The sequence below is a fragment of the Scyliorhinus canicula genome, chromosome 19 (assembly GCF_902713615.1).
Source record: "Scyliorhinus canicula chromosome 19, sScyCan1.1, whole genome shotgun sequence".
Lineage (NCBI taxonomy): Eukaryota > Metazoa > Chordata > Chondrichthyes > Carcharhiniformes > Scyliorhinidae > Scyliorhinus > Scyliorhinus canicula.
In genome coordinates, this window is record NC_052164.1 from 8720707 (window position 1) to 8748128 (window position 27422).

General features: G+C 50.9%; 1 protein-coding gene across 1 annotated transcript in view; it reads left to right on the top strand.

Annotated features, from left to right (window-relative positions):
* Window positions 1–14448: 14448 nt before the first annotated feature.
* The window catches only part of LOC119954386 (CDGSH iron-sulfur domain-containing protein 3, mitochondrial-like), a 61974-nt gene continuing 49000 nt past the window's right edge, over window positions 14449–27422 (top strand). Inside the window, exon 1 of the mRNA XM_038779584.1 lies at window positions 14449–14622. Coding sequence (XP_038635512.1) covers window positions 14572–14622 — 51 coding nt within the window. The 5' untranslated portion in view covers window positions 14449–14571. The remainder of the gene's footprint in view (window positions 14623–27422) is intronic.

Genomic DNA, 27422 nt, shown 5'->3' on the forward strand with positions numbered 1-27422 from the left:
AGATAATGTAACACTTATTGTCACAGTTAAGGACCAAATGTACTTAACAGAATAACTTTGAAGGATTTTGCTACAATGGAAGGACGCGAGGCCCCCAAGCGTGGAGACCTGGATCAATGACATGGCGGGCTTCATTAAGCTTGAGAAGGTCAAATTCGCCTTAGAGGATCGGTGCAAGGGTTCTTTAAACGGTGGCAACCTTTCCTCGACTTTCTGGCTCAACGATGGGATACTGGGACAGTAGCAGCAGCAACCCGGGGGGGGGGGGGGGGGACGGACGTTGATTATGTTTGCTTATTTTTATTTAAGTTTGATTTATTTAATTTTAATTTATGGTTAAGTTCTCTTGTTGGGGGGGCGGGGGAGTGTGATACATGTGATGTTATGGTATGGGGAGAATTGTGGATGTTATGGGGCTGTTAGTTGCATATTACTGCTTGTTGCTATACTTGTTATATTTTTATATTTTGTGTAAAAAATTCCAATAAAAATTATTTTTTTTAAAAACAGAATAACTTTGATACATCTGCTACTTGGAGTAAAGGAAAAGTCCTATCGAAGACCAGAACGTGTATCTCCTAACTAATCACCCCATGTCCATTATGTGCTCCAGACCCAAGCATGTTACTTTTATCTCCCTCCTTTTCACCATCCTTTCTTTCCTGCCTCCACCACTGGCTGGAATCCCAGCTGCTCCTAATTCTTACCTCCCACCTGTGTCACTGTTTTAATCTCCCTCCTCTCTCCTGCCGTCATCCAGATTCGAACATCCCTTGATGAAGAATACAACTCTTCATCCTGTTCCCCTCCTCGTCATATCTTAAGTGCTTATCCCTGCCTCCCTCGGAGCAAAAACCCCAAGTTAACCCATCCTGCTCTCTCTTACTCACTCCATAGAATTGCTACAGTGCAGGAGCCCATTTGGCAAATCGAGTCTGCATCAATCCTCTGAAAGAGTACCCTACTTGTAATCTTTTATTATTGTCACAAGTAGGCTTACATTAACGCTGCAATGGAGTTACTGTGAAAATCCCCTAGTCGTCACATTCCGGCGCCTGTTCAGGTACACAGAGGGAGAATTCGGAATGCCCAATTCACCTAACAAGCACGTCTTTCAGGACTTGTGGGAGAAAACCCGGAGGACACCCACGCAGACACGGGGAGAATGTGCAGACTCCGCACAGACAGTGACCCAAGCCGGGAATCGAACCTCGGACCCTGGTGCTGCAAACCAACAGTGCTAACCATAGGCAGTGAGGTGACGCAGTGGGTTAGCCCTGCAGCCCCATGGCGCTGAGGTCCCAGGTTCAATCCCGGCTCTGGGTCACTGTCTGTCTGCAGTTTAGTTTGCACATTCTCCCCGTGTTTGGGTGGGTTTCGCCCCCACAACACAAAGATGTGCAGGGTAGGTGGATTGGCCACGCTAAAATTGCCCCTTAATTGGAAAAAATTAATTGGGTACTCTAAATTTTAGGGGAAAAAAACAGTGCTCACCACTGTGCTGTCTGTGTCTGCGTGGGTTTCCTCTGGGTGCTCCGGTTTCCTCCCACAAGTCCTGCAAAACATGCTGTTGGGTGATTTGGACATTCTGAATTCTTCAGTGTACCCAGCGCAGTAACTTCATTGCAGTGTTGCTCGTGACACTAATAATGATTATTATTACTAGGCCCACTCCCCCTCTCTATCCTGTAAACCCACCTAACCTGTACACCTTCAGACACTAAGGGGAAATTTAAAATGGCCAATCCACCCAACGTGCACATTTTAGGGCCACGAGAGCAAACCGGAGCACCCGGAGGAAACCCACACAGACACTGGGAGAACGTGCAAACCCCACACACAGTCCCCAAAGCTGGAATCGAACCCTTGTTCCTGGTGTTGAGGCAGCGGTCTTCCCTATTCCTGATCGCCAGCAGATCGGAAATCACCACGCCCTCCACATTTTCCTGAGATAAATGTTCATGGGCAGTGGTTAGCACTACTACCTCGTGGCATCAAGGACCCCAGTTCGATCCCGGCCCCGGATCACTGTCCGTGTGGAGTTTGCACATTCCCCCCCTGTCTGGGTGGGTTTCACCCCCACAATCCAAACATGTGCAGGGTAGGTGGATTGGCCAGGCTAAATTGCCCCTTAATTGGAATTTAAAAAAAAAAGAAATGCTATTCTCAACGTAAGGGCTCAGGATGATTGGATTGACATCTTGACTTTGCTTTAGTGTTGGTTTATGGGTGAAAACTGAAGTATTTCCACCTGAAGCGACTTCCTGCCATGTGCTTAGTGTTGCCAACCATCCAGCATTGAGATTGGAGCCTTCAGGAATCGAAGGGTAATCGCCATAGCGCAGCTGCTAACAACCCCAGGGGGAAAATCATGGAAACATGACTTTTCTTCATTTTTTGAACACTTTATCTTATTAATTATAAAAATATTTCAGAAGAGGGAGAAATTTATTTTTGAGAGTAGAAAATTGTCCAGATAGGTAACAATGTTGGCTTTTCACTGGGCCAGGAGAAGGCAATGTGAGAATGGAAATGTTGGGAGACCAGTGCTCAGTGTGGGGGAGGCAGACAGTTATACTTCTCAGCGGATTTTGGTAACTCAAGCCCCTCCAAGATAACAAGGAATCAGAGGCATTTATCAGCAAGTTGCATCCTAGTCCCCTTCCTCTCATCCCGCTCATCCTTTTCAATGCTTCTTTAACATCTCCATTCTGGCTAGGAATAGTGGTGTCTCTATATGCTACCCAAAGGTTGGTAAACATTATTCAATCATTGAATTACTACAGTACAAAAGGAGGCCATTCAGCCCATCGAGTCTGCACCTACCCTCCGTAAGAGCACCCCACCTAGGCCCACCTTATCCTCGTATACCCATAACTCCACCTAACCTACACATCTTTGTGGACATTTTAGGGGCAATTTTATTATGACCAGTCCACCCAACCTGCACTTCTTTGGACTGTGGGAGGAAACCAGAGCACCCGGAGGAAACCCACATAGACAGGGGGAGAAAGTGCAAACTCCACACAGACACCCAAGGACGAGTTGAACCCAGGTCTCTGGCGCCGTGAGTCAGCAGTGCTAACCACTGTGCCACCATGCCGCCTGTACAGCACAGAAGGAGACCATGTGGCCCCTCTTGCCTGTTTCTCTGAATGAGCTATCTAATTAGTCCAACTCCTCTGTACTTTCCCCATTTCTCTGTAAATCTTTTCTCTTCAATTAGTTATCCAATCCGACATTTACATAACCATTAAAATCATCATCCCTTAAAATCAACATTGTATACTGCCCTCCCCGCCGAGTCTCACCCAGAGCATCTCGCTGTGGTATCCTCCATCAGCATAGACACCGAATGTTGCCAATCTTCACCTCACTCCCCTTGCCGTTCCTACTCTAAATTCACTTCCATGACCTCGCTTAATCTCTCCCACTTTATAAACTCTCATATTCACATTCGCAGCCACTCCCTCAATCTTGGTGTCACACATGGCCTCGCTCCTCCCTTGATCTTAATCACAAACAGGACTGCCGCTAACCACTTGCATTTCTCAACCACGACACCATGTCAACACCGCATCCATCCCTGTCTGTTCCCAACTCCACGTTCAAAAGCCCACCTCACATGCATGTTAATTCGCTGCAACTCACGCTATTGATTTTTCTCAGCTGCTCTCTCTCCCCTGCGCTCTCATATTTGAGTAAATCCCTTAATAAATCCTATCCTGCTTATTTCCCCTGGGGTGCACACCACCTCCCTCCCCATCTTCAATATGTAATGTACCATTAACCTGCAAGAACACCCCTCCCCTTCATAACTACATAAGGGACAACGGGATAGAAGGATATGTTTTTTTTTAATTTAGAGTCGCCAATTATTTTTCTTTCCAATTAAGGGGAAATTTAGCGTGGCCAATCCACCTAACCAGCACATCTTTGAGTTGAGAAGGCGAAACCCACACAGACATGGGGAGAATGTGCAAACTCCACACGGACAATGACCCAGAGCCCGGATTCGAACCCAGGTCCTGGGTGTGTGGCCTGGAGGGAAACCTGCAGGTGGTGATGTTCCCATGCATCTGCTGCCTTTGTTCTCCTGTATGGTAGAGGTCACGGGTTTGGAGGGAACCTCGGTGAGTTCCTGCACTGCATCTTGTACATGGAACACACAGCTGCCACTGTGTGTGTGTGTGTGTGATGGTGGGAATGAATGTTGAAGTTGGTGGATTGGGTGCCAATCAAGCAGGCTGCTTTGTCCTCGATGAGGTCGAGTTTCTTGAGTGTTGTCGGAGCTACACACATCCACAGCAAGTGGAGAGTATTCCATCACACTCCTTTTTAAAAAAAAATTTAGAGTACCCAATTAATTTTTCCAATTAAGGTGCAATTTGACATGGCCAATCCACCTACCCTGCACATCTTTGGGTTGTGGGGGCTAAACCCACGCAGACACGGGGAAAATGTGCAAACTCCACACGGACAGTGACCCAGAGCCGGGATTCGAACCTGTGCTAACCACTGCGCCACCGTGCCGCCCTATTCCATCGCACTCATGACCTATGCCTTTTAACTGGTGGACAAGCTCTGGAGAGGTGGGAGCTGAGTTATTCTCTGCAGAGTTCCTCACCTCTGAACTACTCTTGTGGTCACGTATTATTTCTGTGGTTGATCCAGTTTATGACATGTGCCACCCAAATTTACAAACCCCTCTCCCCCCGCCCCCGTCCCACTACACTGGCCATCCTCAACAAATATAAGAGGCTCATGGACACTTTCTCACTTAAGTTTGAGATCATCCATTCACCTGCCCCTGCTGCAGCCCCTTGCTCGTCCTGTCAAACCATTTAATTCACCGGTATGCTGGGACACTCCCTTTCAGAGCATGTCATGAGCTTGCGAGCTTCTATTTTTGTCCTTTAAAGGGAAATAAATGACACCAGCATCTGTGGAGTATTTCTGGTCTGAGAACTACACCTGTTAACAACTAACATAAACCAGCAGAACAAAGGCAAAGACATGTAAAGGTTATTAAGGTCGAAGGTTTTTTTGTGTCAGAGGAAATTTGTAAAGGTTGACAGACGCCTTTCGCATGAAGCTCCTGGTTGAAGGACCTCTCACTTCTCATTCCTCGCTCTGAACTAAGGGATTGTTTAAGAAACCTTACCGCGCGGAGTATTATCTTTCACTTCAAGGTCTTGCTCCTGAATGAATAAAGGGGGGGGGGGGGGGGGGTAAGGTGCGGTTTTAAGTTCTGCCCGCAACGCTGCAGAAATCTCTTGCCTCTGGAAGGGAGCCAATAAATATGAGGTAATACCCTTTGATCATGGCATTCCGCACTGTGACAGATGAAGCATGAATGAAAGTAGGAGGAAGTCAGTGCCCTCCTGGTTATCTGCATTTTAAATCAACATTTGCACAGCATGGAAGCAGACTTCACTGGCAAAATACACTCCGGTTGCAGCTATAAGATTAAAACAAAAAATAATTAATTCACACATAATACATTTATACTGTATTTATTTTAAGTAGACGTATTTGTTACAGATTACTATTTTCAGTTTGCTTGGAGCTGACTCCTTGCTGGAGTTCAGGATGCTGGGTGCTTTTGTTTAGTCGATGTTTCTCCCTTTGAGTACAGTGCATTATGTAGGCTATTTGGCCACCGCATGCATCAAGGTTATACCTGATGATGCATATTACCCAATTTTAATAATAGCAAAAAGCTGTAGGTATATAGTACCTTTAAACTAAACAGTTCCAAGATGCTTCACAAAGCCCCTACACCTACACCACACGCACTGTGGCGGGTTCGGGGGGGGCCGGGGGGGGCGGGGGGGGGGGGGGGGGGGCAGCTCACCACCAGCTACAGGGGCAATAGGGATGGGCAATAAATGTTGGCTTAGCCAATGGAGACCCCATAAACCAATAGAGAAAAAAAATCATTGAAATTTTTAACAAATAAATTTAGAGTACCCGATTCACTTTTTCCAATTAAGGGGCAATTTAGCTTGGCCAATCCACCTACCCTGCACATCTTTGGGTTGTGGGGGCGAAACCCACGCAAACACAGGGAGAATGTGCAAACTCCACACAGACAGTGACCCAGAGCCGGGATCGAACCTGGGACCTCGGCGCCGTGAGGCAGCAGTGCTAACCACTGTGCCACCATGCTGTCCCGTTGCCCATTATTTTAAATCTGTGCCCTCTAGTTCATGGTGTACTCTTATCAAGTCCCCTTCAGTCTTTCTTATCTCCCAGGAAAACAGCCACAACCTCTCCATTCTAACTGCCAGGATATTGAAGGGAGACCTGTCTGGTGTGCACTGGAATACTTAAGTCTAAGGTACCAGAGGCATGAGGAGAATTGATTGTGCTTTTATGGGCAGCATTGTGGCGCAGTGGGTTAGCCCTATTGACTCACGGTGCCGAGGTCCCAGGTTTGATCCCAGCTCTGGGTCACTGTCCGTGTGGACTTTGCACATTCTCCCCGTGTCTGTGTGGATTTCACCCCCACAACCCAAAAGATGTGCAGGGTAGGTGGATTGAACATGCTAAATTGCCCCTTAATTGGAAAAAAAAATGAATTGGGTACACTAAATTTATTTATTTTTTTTATTTAAAAAAAGATTGTGCTTTTATTAAAACCGACTGAAGGTGGAACATGATTGAGAACCCTGGCTGATAATTTGCCCTTCCCAGAAGCACCAAGAACAGTTTTATTGATGCGAACGTCATGTTTGCTTTTAAAAACAGCATCGTTCGGAAATTTGTTGATCTTCCAGGCTACACAATATTATTGATTCGCCCACAGGTCCATTGGGAAGATATAATTAATTTAATGTTTTTTTTACAAAATAAAGGGTCCAGGGTCAAGTCAAACTACTGATAGACTTTTAATCTGGCCTAATACTTCAGTGCAGTACGGGGTGCTGTTGGAGGTGCCGCTCTTCAGTTGAGGCATTAAACGAAATATTCCCTCTCAAGTGGAACTAAAAGATTGCACAGCACTATTTCGAGGGAGAACAGGGCAGGTCTCCCTGTGACCTGGACAATATTTATTGATCAAGCAACATTTCCAGAACAGATTATTTGATCGTTATCACATCTCTTGAGGGAGCTTGCTGTTTGCAAAGTGGATGATGCAATTCCTACATTAAAACATCAATTAGATTTCAAAATGTACTTCATTGACTGTGAAGCACTTCGATGGATCCTCAAAAGCAGTCTATAAATTGTTGGGTTTGCTGCTTCGGATAACACAGGCTGCTACTTGATGCAGTCTTAACTAAAGGATGCTCCAGACTCCAAAGTAAGTTCACCGTGTTTATTGAATATTCACACCGTTCTCAAATAAGTTCGACTCTCTGCTAATCTAACTGTAGTAACTCAGTCTAACTGTAGCAGCTTGCTCTAAGCCACGTGCTGGGGTGTGATGCTCCTGATTAGCCCTTGTCTAACTCTCTAGATGTCTGCCTGTGGAAAGAGGCAAGGTGTGAGTGCCTCACCCTTTTATAGTGTTTATGCCATGCCCTCTTGTGGTGATGCCACCTCCGAGTGTCATGACTGCCCATTGGTTGTGTCCTATTCTGAGTGTTCATTGGTTGCATGTTTGCATATCATGACATACATGAGCATCTTTCTCCAATGACCCAGAAACAACAGTAACTGTGCCAAACTGAAGTGGGTTCTGCTATAACAGAGAGGTCAGAAAGCCATTTATAGAATCATCGAATTATACTGTACAGAAGGAGGCTCCAGTGTTGGGTGGGGTTACTGGGTTACGGGGATCGGGCGGAGGTGTGGGCTTAGGTAGGTTGCTCTTTCCAGGGGCTGGTGCAGACTCGATGGGCCGGGTGGCCTCCTTCTGCACTGTAAATTATACGAACCTATTCATCCCATCCTGTCAGTTCTAGCTCTCTCAAAGAGCTACAAATAAGTCCCACTTCTGCATTTCCCCGTAGCCCTGCAATAGATTTTTTTTCACCTTTTCATCCAGTTCCCTTATTTATTTAACCTTTAGTTTCGATCAAGTATCATGAATAACGCCATAAATATTCCATTTAAATCCAGGGTCAGTCTTCAATACAGGAATGTCAGTGAGCCACCTGGCTCCCTTCCTTATAAATCATTGGTTTCCTAACCTCCCTAACCTTCAAGCTTTTGCACCAGGTAACGGTCGAATAATCCATCAGTCACACTTCTGATGGATCCGCTTTTTCTCTCACTCTCTCGACATGTCTCAGCTGGGTTGCCGATGGGAAGTGTCAAGTTCGCAGTGGAAGGCACAGGAGTCCCCAGACCACACAGTGTAAAGATCTCTGCTGATTGGTCCACTGTTGGTGGAACTGAAAGAAGCTGGGAGCTTGTCGACTGCTGTAGCCCAGCATCGAGATGTGGCACAGAAGTGTCATAATATACACACAAGTATATGATGGTGCACAGACAGGCGTTGATTGACACACTGGATGACCAATGAACACTCAGAACACAGCAGCCAATCACCAGACAGGACACAACCACTGTAAAGTCAGAGGGCACTAGTTTTCCCGCTCTCTTGGGATCCAGCCTCTGAGACAGTCAGAGCCTGTGAGCAACAACTAGAACATCCTCCATGTGGTAGTCAGATAGTCTGGTCAGGTTAGCCTCCGGTCTCCAGTCAACTCAGCATAGTGTCAACCCACAGTTAAAGTATGTATGATAGTTAAGAGTTCAATAAAACGGCAGCACGGTGGCCCAGTGGTTAGCACAACTGCCTCACAGCGCTGAGGTCCCAGGTTCGAATCCCGGCCCTGGGTCACTGTCCGTGTGGAGTTTGCACATTCTCCCCGTGTCTGCGTGGGTTTCGCCCCCACAGCCTAAAAATGTGCAGAGTAGGTGGATTGGCCACACTAAATTGCTCCTTAATTGGAAAAAATAATTGGGTAATCTAAATTTTTAAAAAAAGAAGAGTTCAATAAAATAGAGTTGCATTTCTTCAAGTGTTGGAAGCCTCTCTCTCTCTCACTGCTGCAGTAAACGCAGTCCTCGCAGACCCAGCTTACCCAACACATCAAGAGATGGGGAAGAAACATCTTTAAGAAAGATGGTGAGACTGGCTCTGATATGGCACTTTCCTCCAATTCAGGATTTCACACACCACTTTGCAAGTAATAAAGTCAATTTGAAGTGTAGGTTGACTTTTAACTGTCCGCCAAAGTGGCCTAGCTGTGCTGTCAACCATCCGCACTAACTGTGACGGTTCAAGATGGTCCACCACATGCTAACAGATGCTGGCCTTGCCAATACCACCCAGATCCCAAGGATGAAAAAAGATCTAATTGCGGGATGCAAGATGCTAAAAAGTATGGATCAATTAGACGTGGAGCGGATGCTTCCTCTTGTGGAACGATCTAGAATGAGAGGTCATAATCTTAGGATAAGAGGTAGCAAATTTAAAACGGATTTGAGGAGAAACTACTTCTCTCAAAGGATTGTGAATCTGTGGAATTCGCTCCCCCAGAGTGTGGTGGACGCAGGGACAGTGAATTAATTTAAGGAGTTTGACAGATTTTTAATTCATAATGGGTTGAAGGGCTATGGAAAACGGTGGAGTTGAGCCCATGATGGGATCGGTATGATCGAATGGCAGAGAAGGCTCGATGGGCTGAATGGCCTAATTCTGCTGCTATAACTTATGAACTTGTAAAAACATTTAAACCATTTGTCCTCTGACTAATGTACCTCAATGTTTTTATTAACAAAGAAAAGCCCCACTGTACGTCCTGGGGAACTCTGATAGTGTCCTATTTTAGAAGGACAGTATGCTGAAGCATCATATTCATTTACACAGGGCCCTGGCACTCTGGTCGCTTCAGAGGTTAATCTGGAACATCCAGTGCTCGGGTGGTTACAGAAGATATTCTATCGTCACTGCGAGATTCCTACAATAAGTAAACCGAACAGTGTTCAAGAAATGTTTCCTTGCATTTAAAATCCCACATTGTGGTTATGCAGCTATTGTTAAATTCATTAAATTCAACCAAAAGTTTGATTCAACTTACTGCTTTTCGACTAACAGCAGTTCATTTTTTCATTATAGCCCAGGTTTCTCACAGGTAATCTCCATCTGTGACTTTAAGGGGTGCTGTTGAAATTAAATTGATTTCAATAGGCATACCCTCTCCCACATTTTGCACCACACCCCAATCATTTGTGTGCCTTGTGTTGCCCTATTACGTACTTTCTTTTCATTTAAAAAAATATATATTTCATTACAAACATGTATCAAAACAGGTTACAGCGAACAAACATCCCGGGAAACATGCTTCCCTACAATCAACTATATAGTCTGTACAGATTTTTCCCCTTTTTCACCCCACTCCTCCCCTGAACAGCCCCTCAAACACGGTCACAAACATCCCCCACCTTTCCTCAAACCCCCCCTGCAGAGTCCCTTAACTCATATTTATCTTCTCTAACCGCAGGAAATTGTACAGGTCACCCAACCATGCTGCTACCCCCGGTGGCGATGCCGACCGCCACTCCAGCAAAATTCGCCGCTGTGCAATCAGAGAGGCAAAGGCCAAGACATCGTCCTTCCGCCTCTCCGTTCATATTTTCTTTTCATATACTAAATGATCTGTTTGAGCTGCACGCAGAAAAATACTTTTCACTGTACCTCGGTACACGTGGCAATAACCAAATCCAATTTTCTGCCAATTTCCTTCCTCTCCATTCCTCCCCATGTGCGGCACGGTAACACAGTGGTTAGCGCTGTTGCTTCACAGTGCAAGGGACCCGGGTTCGATTCCTGGCTTGTGTCACTGTCTTGAGGAGTCTGCATGTTCTCCCCGTGTCTGCGTGGGTTTCCTCCGGATGCTTCGGTTTCCTCTCACAAGTCCAAAAAGATATGCTTGTTGATTGATGCAGGTAGGGCAGTGGATGTACAAAGATGATTGATGCAGGTAGGGCAGTGGATGTACAAAGATGATTGATGCAGGTAGGGCAGTGGATGTTGTCTATATGGACTTCAGTAAGGCCTTTGACAAGGTCCCTCATGGCAGACTGGTACTGTAGCTATCTAAGATGGCCACCTGCAAAGGACCATGGGAATTATGGCCAATCCAGGACTCAGACAGATACAGAGCCCATGTGTATTTGAAACACAGGTAATCTGGGCAGCGGGATGGTGCAGTGGTTAGCACAGCTGCCTCACAGCGCTGAGGTCCCAGATTCAATCCCAGCTCTGGGTCACTGTCCATGTGGAGTTTTCCATTCTCCCCGTGTCTGCGTGGATTTCGCCCCCACAACCCAAAGATGTGCAGGTTAGTTGGATTGGCCACGCTAAATTGCCCCTTAATTGGAAAAAATAATTGGGTAATCTAAATTTAAAAATACAAAAACAATTTTGGATCCGGCCTGTGCCAGCCCAATTGCAGCACGAACAGCCACCCAAGTTCAAGACCAACGATCGCTACCTGACAGATGAGTCCAGCAGAGACAGAGCCACTTTCTTTGAACCAGCTAAGTGAAATCCAGATAAAGGCCTTATCCATTTGCACAGTGCCGGTCACCCTGAAGTTAAGTATAGGTTACGGTAGCTGATAGGTGTAGTTTAACTCGTATTAGATATTGTGTTTGCATGTCAAGATAACTCTTGTGTATGTAAATAAACCAACTTTTGAACTAACTAACTGGGTGTGTGGTCATCTGATCGATATAGGGGAAGGCTTGTGGTTCACCAACATCATTAATATTAGAAACAGTATTGGCGACGCTGTTGGGATCAAACTAGTCAACAGTACAAAAGGGGGGCAGCACGGTGGCCTAGTGGTTAGCACAACCGCCTCACGGCGCTGAGGTCCCAGGTTCGATCCCGGCTCTGGGTCACTGTCCGTGTGGAGTTTGCACGTTCTCCCCGTGTCTGCGTGGGTTTCGCCCCCACAACCCAAAAATGTGCAGAGTAGGTGGATTGGCCACGCTAAATTGCCCCTTAATTGGAAAAAATAATTGGCTAATCTAAATTTTTTTAAAAACAGTACAAAAGGTGAAGTCTCACGGGATCAGAGGTGAGCTGGCAAGGTGGATACAGAACTGGCTAGGTCATAGAAGGCAGAGAGTAGCAATGGAAAGTTGCTTTTCTGATTGGAGGACTGTGACTAGTGGTGTTCCGCAGGAATCGGTGCTGGGACCTTTGCTGTTCGTAGTATATATAAATGATTAGTAAGTTTGCAGACGATACAAAGGTTGATGGAATTGTGGATAGCAATGAGGACTGCCAGAGGACACAGCAGGATTTAGATTGTTTGGAGACTTGGGCAGAGAGATGGCAGATGGAGTTTAATCTGGACAAATGTGAGGTAATGCATTTTGGAAGGTCTAATGCAGGTAGGGAATATACAATAAATGGTAGAACCCTCAAGTATTGACAGTCAGAGAGATCTTGGTGTACAGGTCCACAGGTCAGTGAAAGGGGCAACACAGGTGGAGAAGGTAGTCAAGAAGGCATGCAGCATGCTTTCCTTCATTGGCCAGGGCATTGAGTATAAAAATTGGCAAGTCATGTTGCAGGTTTATAGAACCTTAGTTAGGTCACACTTAGAGTATAGTGTTCAATTCTGGTTGCCACACTACAAGAAGGATGTGGAGGCTTTAGAGAGGGTGCAGAAGAGATTTACCAGGATGCTGCCTGGTATGGAGGGCATTAGCTATGAGGAGAGGTTGAATAAACTTGGTTTGTTCTCACTGGAACGAAGGAGGTTGAGGGGCGACCTGATAGAAGTCTACAAAATTATGAGGGGCATAGACAGAGTGGATAGTCAGATACTTTTTCCCAGGGTAGAGGGGTCAATTACTCGGGGGCATAGGTTTAAGGTGCGAAATGCAAGGTTTAGAGGAGATGTACGAGGTAAGTTTTTTACACAGAGGGTAGCGGGTGCCTCAAACTCACTGCCGGAGGAGAGGGTGGAAGCAGGGACGATAGTGACATTTAAGGGGCATCTTGACAAATACATGAATAGGATGGGAATAGAGGGATACGGACCCCGGAATGTATAGAAGATATTAGTTTAGACGGGCAGCATGGACGGCGCAGGCTTGGAGGGCCGAAGGGCCTGTTCCTGTGTTCCTTTTATTTGTTCTGTTTTATTTGTTTATGTTCTGTTCCTTTTATTTGTTCTTTGTTAAGTGAATTGGACATTATCAATTCTCCCTCAGTGTACCTTAACAGGCTTCGGAATGTGGGGACTAGGGGATTTTCACATTAACTTCATTGCAGTGTTAATGTAAGCCTACTTGTGACAATAAAGATTATTATTATAATTGTGATTTGTTCTGAGGATTGGTTGCAGGCATCTTCAATATGCTCGGGGAAGTCAACCAAATTGTGATTCATCAGGTGGAGGCCTTGACTATGAATATCAGGTGGCTATTCAACAACATAAAGCATCGCCTCCATCTTCTGTTCAGCAGGGGTCCACGGCATGAATCTTGGCTTACATTTTTTTTCATTGTTGCCTAGGGATAACCGTGGCAACCTCCAACCAAACCCCCACCCCAACTGGGACCAGTAAAAGAGAAAAATAAATTAATCTAGCCCCTTTTGCAACCCGAGTTACTCCTCGACGTTCGCTGCCAGGGATGGGAGTGTAGGCACTGTTTCAAAAGTAGGAAATACACCAGCTAATGAGCACACAACACACTCCCACCGACAGCAGTGTGCTAATCATGTGACAAATAACTTTAACATTCTGTTAAGAGGGCAGGCACCTCCGTCAGTGGAGCACTCCCTCAGCACTGCACCGTGAGCGTAAACCTTCACTTTCCTCTCAAGTCTCCGGAACGGGGAGTTGAAATCACAACCTTGTGAGGCTCAGGGGTGGTATGGTAGCACAGTGGTTAGCACTGTTGCTTCACAACGCCAGGGTCCCAGGTTCGATTCCCGGCTCGGGTCACTGTCAGTGTGGAGTCTGCACGTTCTCCCCGTGTCTGCGTGGGTTTCCTCCGGGTGCTCCGGTTTCCTCCCACAAGTCCCGAAAGCCGTGCTGTTAGGTAATTTGGACATTCTGAATTCTCCCTCAGTGTACCCGAACAGGAGCCGGAATGTAGCAACTAGGGGCTTTTCACAGTAACTTCATTTGCAGTGTTAATGTAAACCTACTTGTAACAACCAGGTGGGGCGTCTCAGTGACTCAGGGAGCAAAGATCAAACCAAGAAGCAAGATTGACTGAACAAAGTTGTGAGATAAACATTGACCTCTTGGAAGTGGAGCAAAACTTTCATTGATGCAGCGAATAATTTTTAAAACTGCGGGGCCGTGACACATGTTTCAGTGAAAGCTCCATCAAATGGTGGGGGGGGGGGGGGGGGAGGAAATAGCAAATTTAAGCGAAGACCAGCAAAACGGAACTTCCCCTCCCGGGTTTTCACGGCTGATGACCCGGGAACCAAAATAAAAAAGGGGGCGGACACATTGCAGCTTTATCTTCCGGCAGCAGTTTGATCTCAGAGACCTTCCTGGCGGACGCAGGCTCACAAATTACACCGACTTCCAACAGGGGCCGGGGCTGGGTGAAGGTGCAGAGCCTCCAGCAATGAACGGGCTGCTGGCTGTGTGTGTGTCTCAGAGGGCAGCGTCAGTACAGGTGAGTGTGGCTCTGGGCAGCGTCAGTACAGGTGAGTGTGTCTCAGCGGGCAGCGTCAGTACAGGTGAGTGTGTCTCAGAGGGCAGCGTCAGTACAGGTGAGTGTGGCTCTGGGCAGTGTCAGTACAGGTGAGTGTGGCTCTGGGCAGTGTCAGTACAGGTGAGTGTGTCTCAGAGGGCAGTGTCAGTACAGGTGAGTGTGGCTCAGCAGGTAGCGTCAGTACAGGTGAGTGTGTCTCAGAGGGCAGTGTCAGTACAGGTGAGTGTGGCTCAGCGGGCAGTGTCAGTACAGGTGAGTGTGGCTCAGCGGGCAGTGTCAGTACAGGTGAGTGTGTCTCAGAGGGCAGTGTCAGTACAGGTGAGTGCGGCTCAGCAGGCAGTGTCAGTACAGGTGAGTGTGGCTCAGCGGGCAGTGTCAGTACAGGTGAGTGTGGCTCAGCGGGCAGTGTCAGTACAGGTGAGTGTGTTTCAGAGGGCAGCGTCAGTACAGGTGAGTGTGTCTCAGCGGGCAGCGTCAGTACAAGTGAGTGTGTCTCAGAGGGCAGTGTCAGTACAGGTGAGTGTGGCTCTGGGCAGTGTCAGTACAGGTGAGTGTGTCTCAGCGGGCAGTGTCAGTACAGGTGAGTGTGGCTCTGGGCAGTATCAGTACAGGTGAGTGAGGCTCAGCGGGCAGTGTCAGTACAGGTGAGTGTGGCTCAGCGGGCAGCGTCAGTACAGGTGAGTGTGTCTCAGCGGGCAGCGTCAGTACAGGTGAGTGTGTCTCAGCGGGCAGTGTCAGTACAAGTGAGTGTGTCTCAGAGGGCAGTGTCAGTACAGGTGAGTGTGGCTCTGGGCAGTGTCAGTACAGGTGAGTGTGTCTCAGCGGGCAGCGTCAGTACAGGTGAGTGTGGCTCAGCGGGCAGTGTCAGTACAGGTGAGTGTGGCTCTGGGCAGCGTCAGTACAGGTGAGTGTGGCTCAGAGGGCAGTGTCAGTACAGGTGAGTGTGGCTCAGTGGGCAGTATCAGTACAGGTGAGGGAGGCTCTGGGCAGCGTCAGTACAGGTGAGTGGCTCAGCGGGCAGTGTCAGTACAGGTGAGTGTGGCTCTGGGCAGTGTCAGTACAGGTGAGTGAGGCTCAGAGGGCAGCGTCAGTACAGGTGAGTGTGGCTCAGCGGGCAGTGTCAGTACAGGTGAGTGTGGCTCAGCGGGCAGTGTCAGTACAGGTGAGTGTGGCTCAGCGGGCAGTGTCAGTACAGGTGAGTGAGGGTCAGAGGGCAGTGTCAGTACAGGTGAATGTGGCTCAGAGGGCAGTGTCAGTACACGTGAGAGTGGCTCAGCGGACAGTGTCAGTACAAGTGAGTGTGGCTCAGCGGGCAGCGTCAGTACAGGAGAGGGAGGCTCTGGGCAGCGTCAGTACAGGTGAGTGTGGCTCAGCGGGCAGTGTCAGTACAGGTGAGGGTGGCTCAGAGGGCAGTGTCAGTACAGGTGAGTGAGGCTCAGCGGGCAGTGTCAGTACAGGTGAGTGTGTCTCATCGGGCAGCGTCAGTACAGGTGACTGTGGCTCTGGGCAGTGTCAGTACAGGTGAGTGTGGCTCTGGGCAGTGTCAGTACAGGTGAGTGTGGCTCAGAGGGCAGCGTCAGTACAGATGAAGGAGTCTCTGGGCAGTGTCAGTACAGGTGAGTGTGGCTCAGAGGGCAGCGTCAGTACAGGTGAGTGTCTCAGAGGGCAGTGTCAGTACAGGTGAGTGTCTCAGCGGGCAGTGTCAGTACAGGGGAGGGAGACTCTGGGCAGCGTCAGTACAGGTGAGCGTGGCTCAGCGCGCAGTGTCAGTACAGGTGAGTGTGGCTCAGAGGGCAGTGTCAGCACAGGTGAGTGTGGCTCTGGGCAGCGTCAGTACAGGTGAGTGTGTCTCAGCGGGCAGCGTCAGTACAGGTGAGTGTGTCTCAGAGGGCAGCGTCAGTACAGGTGAGTGTGGCTCTGGGCAGTGTCAGTACAGGTGAGTGTGTCTCAGAGGGCAGTGTCAGCACAGGTGAGTGTGTCTCAGAGGGCAGTGTCAGTACAGGTGAGAGTGGCTCTGGGCAGTGTCAGTACAGGTGAGTGTGGCTCAGTGGGCAGCGTCAGTACAGGTGAGTGTGGTTCAGCGGGCAGTGTCAGCACAGGTGAGTGTGGCTCTGGGCAGTGTCAGTACAGGTGAGTGTGGATCAGTGGGCAGTGTCAGCACAGGTGAGTGTGGCTCTGGGCAGTGTCAGTACAGGTGAGTGTGGCTCAGCGGGCAGTGTCAGTACAGGTGAGTGTGTCTCAGAGGGCAGTGTCAGTACAGGTGAGAGTGGATCAGCAGGCAGTGTCAGTACAGGTGAGGGAGGCTCTGGGCAGTGTCAGCACAGGTGAGTGTGGCTCTGGGCAGTATCAGTACAGGTGAGTGTGGCTCAGCGGGCAGTGTCAGTACAGGTGAGTGTGGCTCAGAGGGCAGCGTCAGTACAGGTGAGAGTGGCTCAGCGGGCAGTGTCAGTACAGGTGAGTGTGTCTCAGCGGGCAGTATCAGTACAGGTGAGTGTGGCTCAGCGGGCAGCGTCAGTACAGGTGAGAGTGGCTCAGCGGGCAGTGTCAGTACAGGTGAGTGTGTCTCAGAGGGCAGTGTCAGCACAGGTGAGAGTGGCTCAGCAGGCAGTGTCAGTACAGGTGAGAGTGGCTCAGCAGGCAGTGTCAGTACAGGTGAGTGTGGCTCTGGGCAGTGTCAGTACAGGTGAGTGTGGCTCTGGGCAGTGTCAGTACAGGTGAGTGTGGCTCAGAGGGCAGTGTCAGTACAGGTGAGTGTGGCTCAGCAGGCAGCGTCAGTACAGGTGAGTGTGTCTCAGAGGGCAGCGTCAGTACAGGTGAGTGTGGCTCAGCGGGCAGTGTCAGTACAGGTGAGTGTGGCTCTGGGCAGTGTCAGTACAGGTGAGAGTGGCTCAGCGGCAGTGTCAGTATAGGTGAGTGTGGCTCAGCGGATATTGTCAGTACAGGTGAGTGTGGCTCAGCGGGCAGTGTCAGTACAGGTGAGTGTGGCTCAGTGGGCAGTGTCAGTACAGGTGAGTGTGGCTCTGGGCAGTGTCAGTACAGGTGAGTGTGGCTCAGCGGGCAGCGTCAGTACAAGTGAGTGTGGCTCAGAGGGCAGCGTCAGTACAGGTAAGTGTGGCTCAGCGGGCAGTGTCAGTACAGGTGAGTGAGGCTCAGAGGGCAGCGTCAGTACAGGTGAGTGTGGCTCAGCGGGCAGTGTCAGTACAGGTGAGTGCGGCTCAGCGGGCAGTGTCAGTACAGGTCAGTGTGGCTCTGGGCAGTGTCAGTACAGGTGAATGTGTCTCAGCGGGCAGTGCCAGTACAGGTGAGGGAGGCTGTGGGCAGCGTCAGTACAGGTGAGTGTGCCTCAGAGGGCAGTGTCAGTACAGGTGAGTGTGGCTCAGAGGGCAGCGTCAGTACAGGTGAGTGTGTTTCAGCGGGCAGTGTCAGTACAGGTGAGTGAGGCTCAGAGGGCAGTGTAAGTACAGGTGAGTGTGGCTCAGCAGGCAGTGTCAGTACAGGTGAATGTGTCTGTGAGGGCAGCGTCAGTACAGGTGAGTGTGGCTCAGCGGGCAGTGTCAGTACAGGTGAGTGAGGCTCAGCGGGCAGTGTCAGTACAGGTGGGTGTGGCTCAGTGGGCAGTATCAGTACAGGTGAGTGTGTCTCAGAGGGCAGCGTCAGTACAGGTGAGTGTGGCTCTGGGCAGTATCAGTACAGGTGAGTGAGGCTCAGCGGGCAGTGTCAGTACAGGTGAGTGTGGCTCTGGGCAGTATCAGTACAGGTGAGTGTGTCTCAGAGGGCAGTGTCAGTACAGGTGAGTGTGGCTCTGGGCAGCGTCAGTACAGGTGAATGTGTCTGTGAGGGCAGCGTCTGTACAGGTGAGTGTGGCTCAGAGGACAATGTCAGTACAGGTGAGTGAGGCTCAGAGGGCAGTGTCAGTACAGGTGAGTGTGGCTCAGCAGGCAGCGTCAGTACAGGTGAGTGTGTCTCAGAGGGCAGCGTCAGTACAGGTGAGTGTGGCATCTGCGGGCAGTGTCAGTACAGGTGAGTGTGGTTCAGAAGGCAGTGTCAGTACAGGTGAGTGTGTCTCAGCAGGCAGTGTCAGTACAGGTGAGTGTGGCTCAGCGGGCAGTGTCAGTACAGGTGAGTGTGGCTCAGCGGGCAGTGTCAGTACAGGTGAGTGTGTCTCAGAGGGCAGTGTCAGTACAGGTGAGTGTGGCTCTGGGCAGTGTCAGTACAGGTGAGAGTGGCTCAGCGGCAGTGTCAGTATAGGTGAGTGTGGCTCAGCGGATATTGTCAGTACAGGTGAGTGTGGCTCAGCGGGCAGTGTCAGTACAGGTGAGTGTGGCTCAGTGGGCAGTGTCAGTACAGGTGAGTGTGGCTCTGGGCAGTGTCAGTACAGGTGAGTGTGGCTCAGCGGGCAGCGTCAGTACAAGTGAGTGTGGCTCAGAGGGCAGCGTCAGTACAGGTAAGTGTGGCTCAGCGGGCAGTATCAGTACAGATGAGTGTGGCTCAGCGGCCAGTGTCAGTACAGGTGAGTGAGGCTCAGAGGGCAGCGTCAGTACAGGTGAGTGTGGCTCAGCGGGCAGTGTCAGTACAGGTGAGTGCGGCTCAGCGGGCAGTGTCAGTACAGGTCAGTGTGGCTCTGGGCAGTGTCAGTACAGGTGAATGTGTCTCAGCGGGCAGTGCCAGTACAGGTGAGGGAGGCTGTGGGCAGCGTCAGTACAGGTGAGTGTGCCTCAGAGGGCAGTGTCAGTACAGGTGAGTGTGGCTCAGAGGGCAGCGTCAGTACAGGTGAGTGTGTTTCAGCGGGCAGTGTCAGTACAGGTGAGTGAGGCTCAGAGGGCAGTGTAAGTACAGGTGAGTGTGGCTCAGCAGGCAGTGTCAGTACAGGTGAATGTGTCTGTGAGGGCAGCGTCAGTACAGGTGAGTGTGGCTCAGCGGGCAGTGTCAGTACAGGTGAGTGAGGCTCAGCGGGCAGTGTCAGTACAGGTGGGTGTGGCTCAGTGGGCAGTATCAGTACAGGTGAGTGTGTCTCAGAGGGCAGCGTCAGTACAGGTGAGTGTGGCTCTGGGCAGTATCAGTACAGGTGAGTGAGGCTCAGCGGGCAGTGTCAGTACAGGTGAGTGTGGCTCTGGGCAGTATCAGTACAGGTGAGTGTGTCTCAGAGGGCAGTGTCAGTACAGGTGAGTGTGGCTCTGGGCAGTGTCAGTACAGGTGAATGTGTCTGTGAGGGCAGCGTCAGTACAGGTGAGTGTGGCTCAGAGGACAATGTCAGTACAGGTGAGTGAGGCTCAGAGGGCAGCGTCAGTACAGGTGAGTGTGGCTCAGAGGGCAATGTCAGTACAGGTGAGTGTGGCTCAGCGGGCAGTGTCAGTACTGGTGAGTGTGGCTCAGCGGGCAGTGTCAGTACAGGTGAGTGTGGCTCTGCGCAGTGTCAGCACTGGTGAGTGTTGGTCAGCGGGCAGCGTCAGTACAGGTGAGTGAGGCTCAGCGGGCAGCGTCAGTACAGGTGAGTGTGTCTCAGCGGGCAGTGTCAGTACAGGTGAGTGTGGCTCAGTGGGCAGCGTCAGTACAGGTGAGTGTGGCTCAGCGGGCCGTGTCAGTACAGGTGAGTGTGGCTCAGTGGGCAGCGTCAGTACAGGTGAGTGTGTCTCAGAGGGCAGCGTCAGTACAGGTGAGTGTGTCTCAGAGGGCAGCATCAGTACAGGTGAGTGTGGCTCTGGGCAGTGTCAGTACAGGTGAGTGAGGCTCAGCGGGCAGCGTCAGTACAGGTGAGTGTGGCTCAGCGGGCAGCGTCAGTACAGGTGAGTGTGTCTCAGAGGGCAGCGTCAGTACAGGTGAGTGTGGCTCTGGGCAGTATCAGTACAGGTGAGTGTGGCTCAGCGGGCAGCGTCAGTACGGGTGAGTGTGGCTCAGTGGGCAGTGTCAGTACAGGTGAGAGTGGCTCAGCGGGCAGTGTCAGTACAGGTGAGAGTGGCTCAGCGGGCAGTGTCAGTACAGGTGAGTGTGGCTCTGGGCAGTGTCAGTACAGGTGAGTGTGGCTCTGGGCAGTGTCAGTACAGGTGAGTGTGGCTCAGCGGGCAGTGTCAGTACAGGTGAGTGTGTCTCAGAGGGCAGCGTCAGTACAGGTGAGTGTGGCTCAGCGGGCAGTATCAGTACAGGTGAGTGTCTCAGAGGGCAGCGTCAGTACAGGTGAGTGTGGCTCTGGGCAGTGTCAGTAAAGGTGAGTGTGGCTCTGGGCAGTGTCAGTACAGGTGAGTGAGGCTCAGCGGGCAGTGTCAGTACAGGTGAGTGTGTCTCAGAGGGCAGCGTCAGTACAGTTGAGTGTGTCTCAGAGGGCAGTGTCAGTACAGGTGAGTGTGGCTCAGCGGGCAGTGTCAGTACAGGTGAGTGTGTCTCAGCAGGCAGTGTCAGTACAGGTGAGTGTGGCTCAGCAGGCAGTGTCAGCGGGCAGTGTCAGTACAGGTGAGTGTGTCTCAGCGGGCAGTGTCAGTACAGGTGAGTGTGGCTCAGCGGGCAGTGTCAGTACAGGAGAGTGTGTCTCAGCGGGCAGCGTCAGTACAGGTGAGTGTGTCTCAGCGGGCAGTGTCAGTACAAGTGAGGGAGGCTCTGGGCAGTATCAGTACAGGTGAGAGTGGCTCAGCGGGCAGTGTCAGTACAGGTGAGGGAGGCTCTGGGCAGTATCAGTACAGGTGAGTGTGGCTCAGCGGACAATATCAGTACAGGTGAGAGTGGCTGAGCGGGCAGTATCAGTACAGGTGACAGTGGATCAGCGGGCAGCGTCAGTACAGGTGAGAATGGCTCAGCGGGCAGCGTCAGTACAGGTGAGAGTGGCAGCTCAGTCAGGCAGGCTCCCCTGCACTTGTCTAATTTATCTGCTCAGCATGTAATCTCCATTAACCTTATCCTGAATGCTCTTTACTGCCACCTTGTTAATTAATATAAATCGCCCCTTTTTAAAAAATAATTTTGTTGTGCCCTCTGACAAGGAGGCCAAATTCTGATTCAGCAGCTTGCGACTTTAACTTGTACCACAGGGACTAAGCCACCTAACCCAGGCTACCACGCTGTGCCCAGGCTAGTACCCTCAGTACCCAGGCTAGCACACTCAGTGCCCAGGCTATCACACTCAGTACCCAGGCTATCACACTCAGTACCCAGGCTATCACACTCAGTACCCAGGCTATCACACTCAGTGCCCAGGCTATCACACTGTGCCCAGGCTATCACACTCAGTGCCCAGGCTATCACACTCAGTACCCAGGCTATCACACTCAGTACCCAGGCTATCACACTCAGTACCCAGGCTATCACACTCAGTACCCAGGCTAGCACACTCAGTGCCCAGGCTAGCACACTCAGTACCCAGGCTATCACACTCAGTGCCCAGGCTAGCACACTCAGTGCCCAGGCTATCACACTCAGTGCCCAGGCTATCACACTCAGTACCCAGGCTATCACACTCAATGCCCAGGCTATCACACTCAGTACCCAGGCTATCACACTCAGTACCCAGGCTATCACACTCAGTGCTCAGGCTATCACACTCAGTACCCAGGCTATCACACTCAGTGCCCAGGCTAGCACACTCAGTACCCAGGCTATCACACTCAGTGCCCAGGCTATCACACAGTACCCAGGCTAGCACACTCAGTGCCCAGGCTATCACACAGTACCCTGGCTATCACACTCAGTACCCAGGCTATCACACTCAATGCCCAGGCTATCACACTCAGTACCCAGGCTATCACACTCAGTACCCAGGCTATCACACTCAGTGCTCAGGCTATCACACTCAGTACCCAGGCTATCACACTCAGTGCCCAGGCTAGCACACTCAGTACCCAGGCTATCACACTCAGTGCCCAGGCTATCACACTCAGTGCCCAGGCTATCACACTCAGTGCCCAGGCTATCACACTCAGTGCCCAGGTATCACACTCAGTACCCAGGCTATCACACTCAGTGCCCAGGCTATCACACTCAGTGCCCAGGCTATCACACTCAGTACCCAGGCTAGCACACTCAGTACCCAGGCTATCACACTCAGTACCCAGGCTGGCACACTCAGTGCCCAGGATAGCACACTCAGTACCCAGTCTATCACACTCAGTGCCCAGGCTATCACACTTAGTGCCCAGGCTATCACACTCAGTACCCAGGCTATCACACTCAGTACCCAGGCTATCACACTCAGTGCCCAGGCTAGCACACTCAGTGCCCAGGCTATCACACTCAGTGCCCAGCCTATCACACTCAGTACCCAGGCTATCACACTCAGTGCCCAGGCTATCACACTCAGTGCCCAGGCTATCACACTCAGTGCCCAGGCTAGCACACTCAGTGCCCAGGCTATCACACTCAGTACCCAGGCTATCACACTCAGTGCCCAGGCTATCACACTCAGTACCCAGGCTGGCACACTCAGTACCCAGGCTATCACACTCAGTGCCCAGGCTAGCACACTCAGTGCCCAGGCTATCACACTCAGTGCCCAGGCTAGCACACTCAGTACCCAGGCTATCACACTCAGTACCCAGGCTAGCACACTCAGTGCCCAGGCTATCACACTCAGTACCCAGGCTATCACACTCAGTGCCCAGGCTATCACACTCAGTGCCCAGGCTAGCACACTCAGTACCCAGGCTATCACACTCAGTACCCAGGCTAGCACACTCAGTGCCCAGGCTATCACACTCAGTACCCAGGCTATCACACTCAGTGCCCAGGCTATCACACTCAGTACCCAGGCTATCACACTCAGTACCCAGGCTATCACACTCAGTGCCCAGGCTAGCACACTCAGTGCCCAGGCTATCACACTCAGTACCCAGGCTATCACACTCAGTACCCAGGCTAGCACACTCAGTGCCCAGGCTGGCACACTCAGTACCCAGGCTATCACACTCAGTACCCAGGCTAGCACACTCAGTACCCAGGCTGGCACACTCAGTACCCAGGCTATCACACTCACTGCCCAGGCTAGCACACTCAGTGCCCAGGCTATCACACTCAGTACCCAGGCTATCACACTCACTGCCCAGGCTAGCACACTCAGTGCCCAGGCTAGCACACTCAGTGCCCAGGCTGGCACACTCAGTACCCAGGCTATCACACTCAGTGCCCAGGCTGGCACACTCAGTGCCCAGGCTGGCACACTCAGTACCCAGGCTAGCACACTCAGTGCCCAGGCTATCACACTCAGTACCCAGGCTGGCACACTCAGTACCCAGGCTATCACACTCACTGCCCAGGCTAGCACACTCAGTGCCCAGGCTAGCACACTCAGTGCCCAGGCTAGCACACTCAGTGCCCAGGCTAGCACACTCAGTGCCCAGGCTATCACACTCACTGCCCAGGCTAGCACACTCACTGCCCAGGCTAGCACACTCAGTGCCCAGGCTAGCACACTCACTGCCCAGGCTATCACACTCAGTGCCCAGGCTATCACACTCAGTACCCAGCCTATCACACTCAGTGCCCAGGCTATCACACTCAGTACCCAGGCTATCACACTCAGTACCCAGGCTATCACACTCAGTACCCAGGCTGGCACACTCAGTACCCAGGCTAGCACACTCAGTGCCCAGGCTAGCACACTCAGTGCCCAGGCTATCACACTCAGTGCCCAGGCTATCACACTCAGTACCCAGGCTATCACACTCAGTACCCAGGCTGGCACACTCAGTACCCAGGCTATCACACTCAGTACCCAGGCTATCACACTCAGTGCCCAGGCTATCACACTCAGTGCCCAAGCTATCACACTCAGTACCCAGGCTATCACACTCAGTGCCCAAGCTATCACACTCAGTGCCCAGGCTATCACACTCAGTGCCCAAGCTATCACACTCAGTACCCAGGCTATCACACTCAGTGCCCAGGCTATCACACTCAGTACCCAAGCTATCACACTCAGTGCCCAGGCTATCACACTCAGTGCCCAGGCTATCACACTCAGTACCCAGGCTATCACACTCAGTGCCCAGGCTATCACACTCAGTGCCCAGGCTATCACACTCAGTACCCAGGCTATCACACTCGGTGCCCAGGCTATCACACTCGGTACCCAGGCTATCACACTCGGTGCCCAGGCTATCACACTCAGTACCCAGGCTATCACACTCAGTGCCCAGGCTATCACACTCAGTGCCCAGGCTATCACACTCAGTACCCAGGCTATCACACTCAGTACCCAGGCTATCACACTCAGTACCCAGGCTATCACACTCAGTGCCCAAGCTATCACACTCAGTGCCCAGGCTATCACACTCAGTACCCAGGCTATCACACTCAGTGCCCAGGCTATCACACTCAGTGCCCAGGCTATCACACTCAGCGCCCAAGCTATCACACTCAGTACCCAGGCTATCACACTCAGTGCCCAGGCTATCACACTCAGTACCCAGGCTATCACACTCAGTACCCAGGCTATCACACTCAGTACCCAGGCTATCACACTCAGTGCCCAGGCTATCACACTCAGTACCCAGGCTAGCACACTCAGTGCCCAGGCTAGCACACTCAGTGCCCAGGCTATCACACTCAGTTCCCAGGCTAGCACACTCAGTGCCCAGGCTGGCACACTCAGTACCCAGGCTATCACACTCAGTGCCCAGGCTAGCACACTCAGTGCCCAGGCTATCACACTCAGTGCCCAGCCTATCACACTCAGTACCCAGGCTATCACACTCAGTGCCCAAGCTAGCACACTCAGTACCCAGGCTAGCACACTCAGTGCCCAGGCTATCACACTCAGTGCCCAGCCTATCACACTCAGTACCCAGGCTATCACACTCAGTACCCAGGCTAGCACACTCAGTACCCAGGCTATCACACTCAGTACCCAGGCTAGCACACTCAGTGCCCAGGCTAGCACACTCAGTACCCAGGCTAGCACACTCAGTACCCAGGCTATCACACTCAGTACCCAGGCTATCACACTCAGTGCCCAGGCTATCACACTCAGTGCCCAGGCTATCACACTCAGTGCCCAGGCTATCACACTCAGTACCCAGGCTATCACACTCAGTACCCAGGCTAGCATATTCGGTGCCAGAGTGAGCAGCCACCTGAATCTCAGATGAAACATTAAACTGATTGCCCTCTGTCCTCTCTGGGGCATTGCAAAAGATCCCCATGCACTATTCCGAGTCCGCGTGATTCTTCTACAGAACCAGAGAGGTGGAAATGTGATGAATTGTATAGTTGGAGGGTGGGGGCGAGCAGAATGCGAGGCAGAGCTAGGTTGGAGAACATGGTAAAAGAAAAGAATGGAAATCCCGTCGGAGAGAAGAACAGTACTTCATCAAAGAAGGAGAAATGGCAGCGAATTAAACCCTCAACGGAAAATACTGAGGATGCTGGAAATCTGAAATAGAAACAGAAAATGCTGGATAAAGTCTGTGGGTCTGGCAGCATCTGTGGAGAGAGAAACTTAGAGTTAACATTTCGAGTCAATATGACTCTATTGGATTTATGTTCACTATTCACTACGACATCGCTGTCAGTAGGAGCTTGGTGTGTGAAAATTGGCTGTTGTGATTCCTAAATTTCAGCAATGACTACTAGCTCCTCCTTCAACACCTCCACCCCACTCCACCCTGCTGTTTACCAAATCCCCCCCCCCCCCCCTGCCCCCTTAGCTGCTGAATCAGCACTTCATCATGTTGAGCACGACTTGGAGGAAACACTGAGGGTGGCAAGGGCACAGAACGTCCCCTGGGTGGGGAATTTTAACGTCCATCACCAAGAGTGACTCGGCAGTACCACTGAATATGGAGCTGGCCGGGTCCGAAAGGACAATAGCTGCTAGACTGGGACTGCAGCAAGTGGTGAGGGAACCAACAAGGTGGAGAAACATACTTGACCTTATTCTCACCAATCTACCTGTTGTAGACTCATCTTGTCCATGACAGTGTTGGTTAAAGCGACCAACGCACAGTCCTTGTGGAGATGAAGTCCCCTTCACATTGAGGATACCCTCCACCGTGATGTGTGAGACTGCCACCGTGTCACTGGCATTAGATTTCAAATCGATCAAAACTGGCCATCCACAAGGAGCTGTCAGTCATCGGCAGCAGCAGAATTGCCAACAATCACAGCCTGCAACCTCATGGCCCAGCATATCCCCCACTCTACCATTACCATCAAGCCGGGAGATCAACCCTGGTTCAATGAAGAGTGCAGGAGGGCGTGCCAGGAACAACACCAGGCTTATCTACAAATGGAAGTGTCAACCTGGTAAAGCTCCGACACAGGATTACTTGTGTGCCAAACTACGAAAGCATCAGTGCTTCCTCCAAGTGGTGTTCAGCATGGAGAAGTACTGATTCATCTGCTGAGAGGGGGGAGGGGAGGATTTGGTCATCAGCAGGGTGGAGGAGAAGGAGGAGGATTTAATCATTTCTGGAATTTAGGAAACATTACAGCATGCGATAGACAAAGTTAAAACAATCCCACAACCAATGGATCCGATCTGTTGATTTTTCTTTTTTTAAATTTAGAGTACCCAATTCATTTTTTCCAATTAAGGGGCAATTTAGTGTGTCAATCCACCTACCATGCACATCTTTAGTATGTCAATCCACCTCCCCTCACATCTTTGGGTTGTGGGGGTGAAACCCACGCAGACACGGGGAGAATGTGCAAACTCCACACGGACAGTGACCCAGAGCCAGGATCGAACCCGGTACCTTGGCGCCATGAGACTGCAGGGCTAACCACTGCACCACCGTGCTGCCCGACAGATCTGTTGATGGTGGAGCCCAGCACATCAGTAC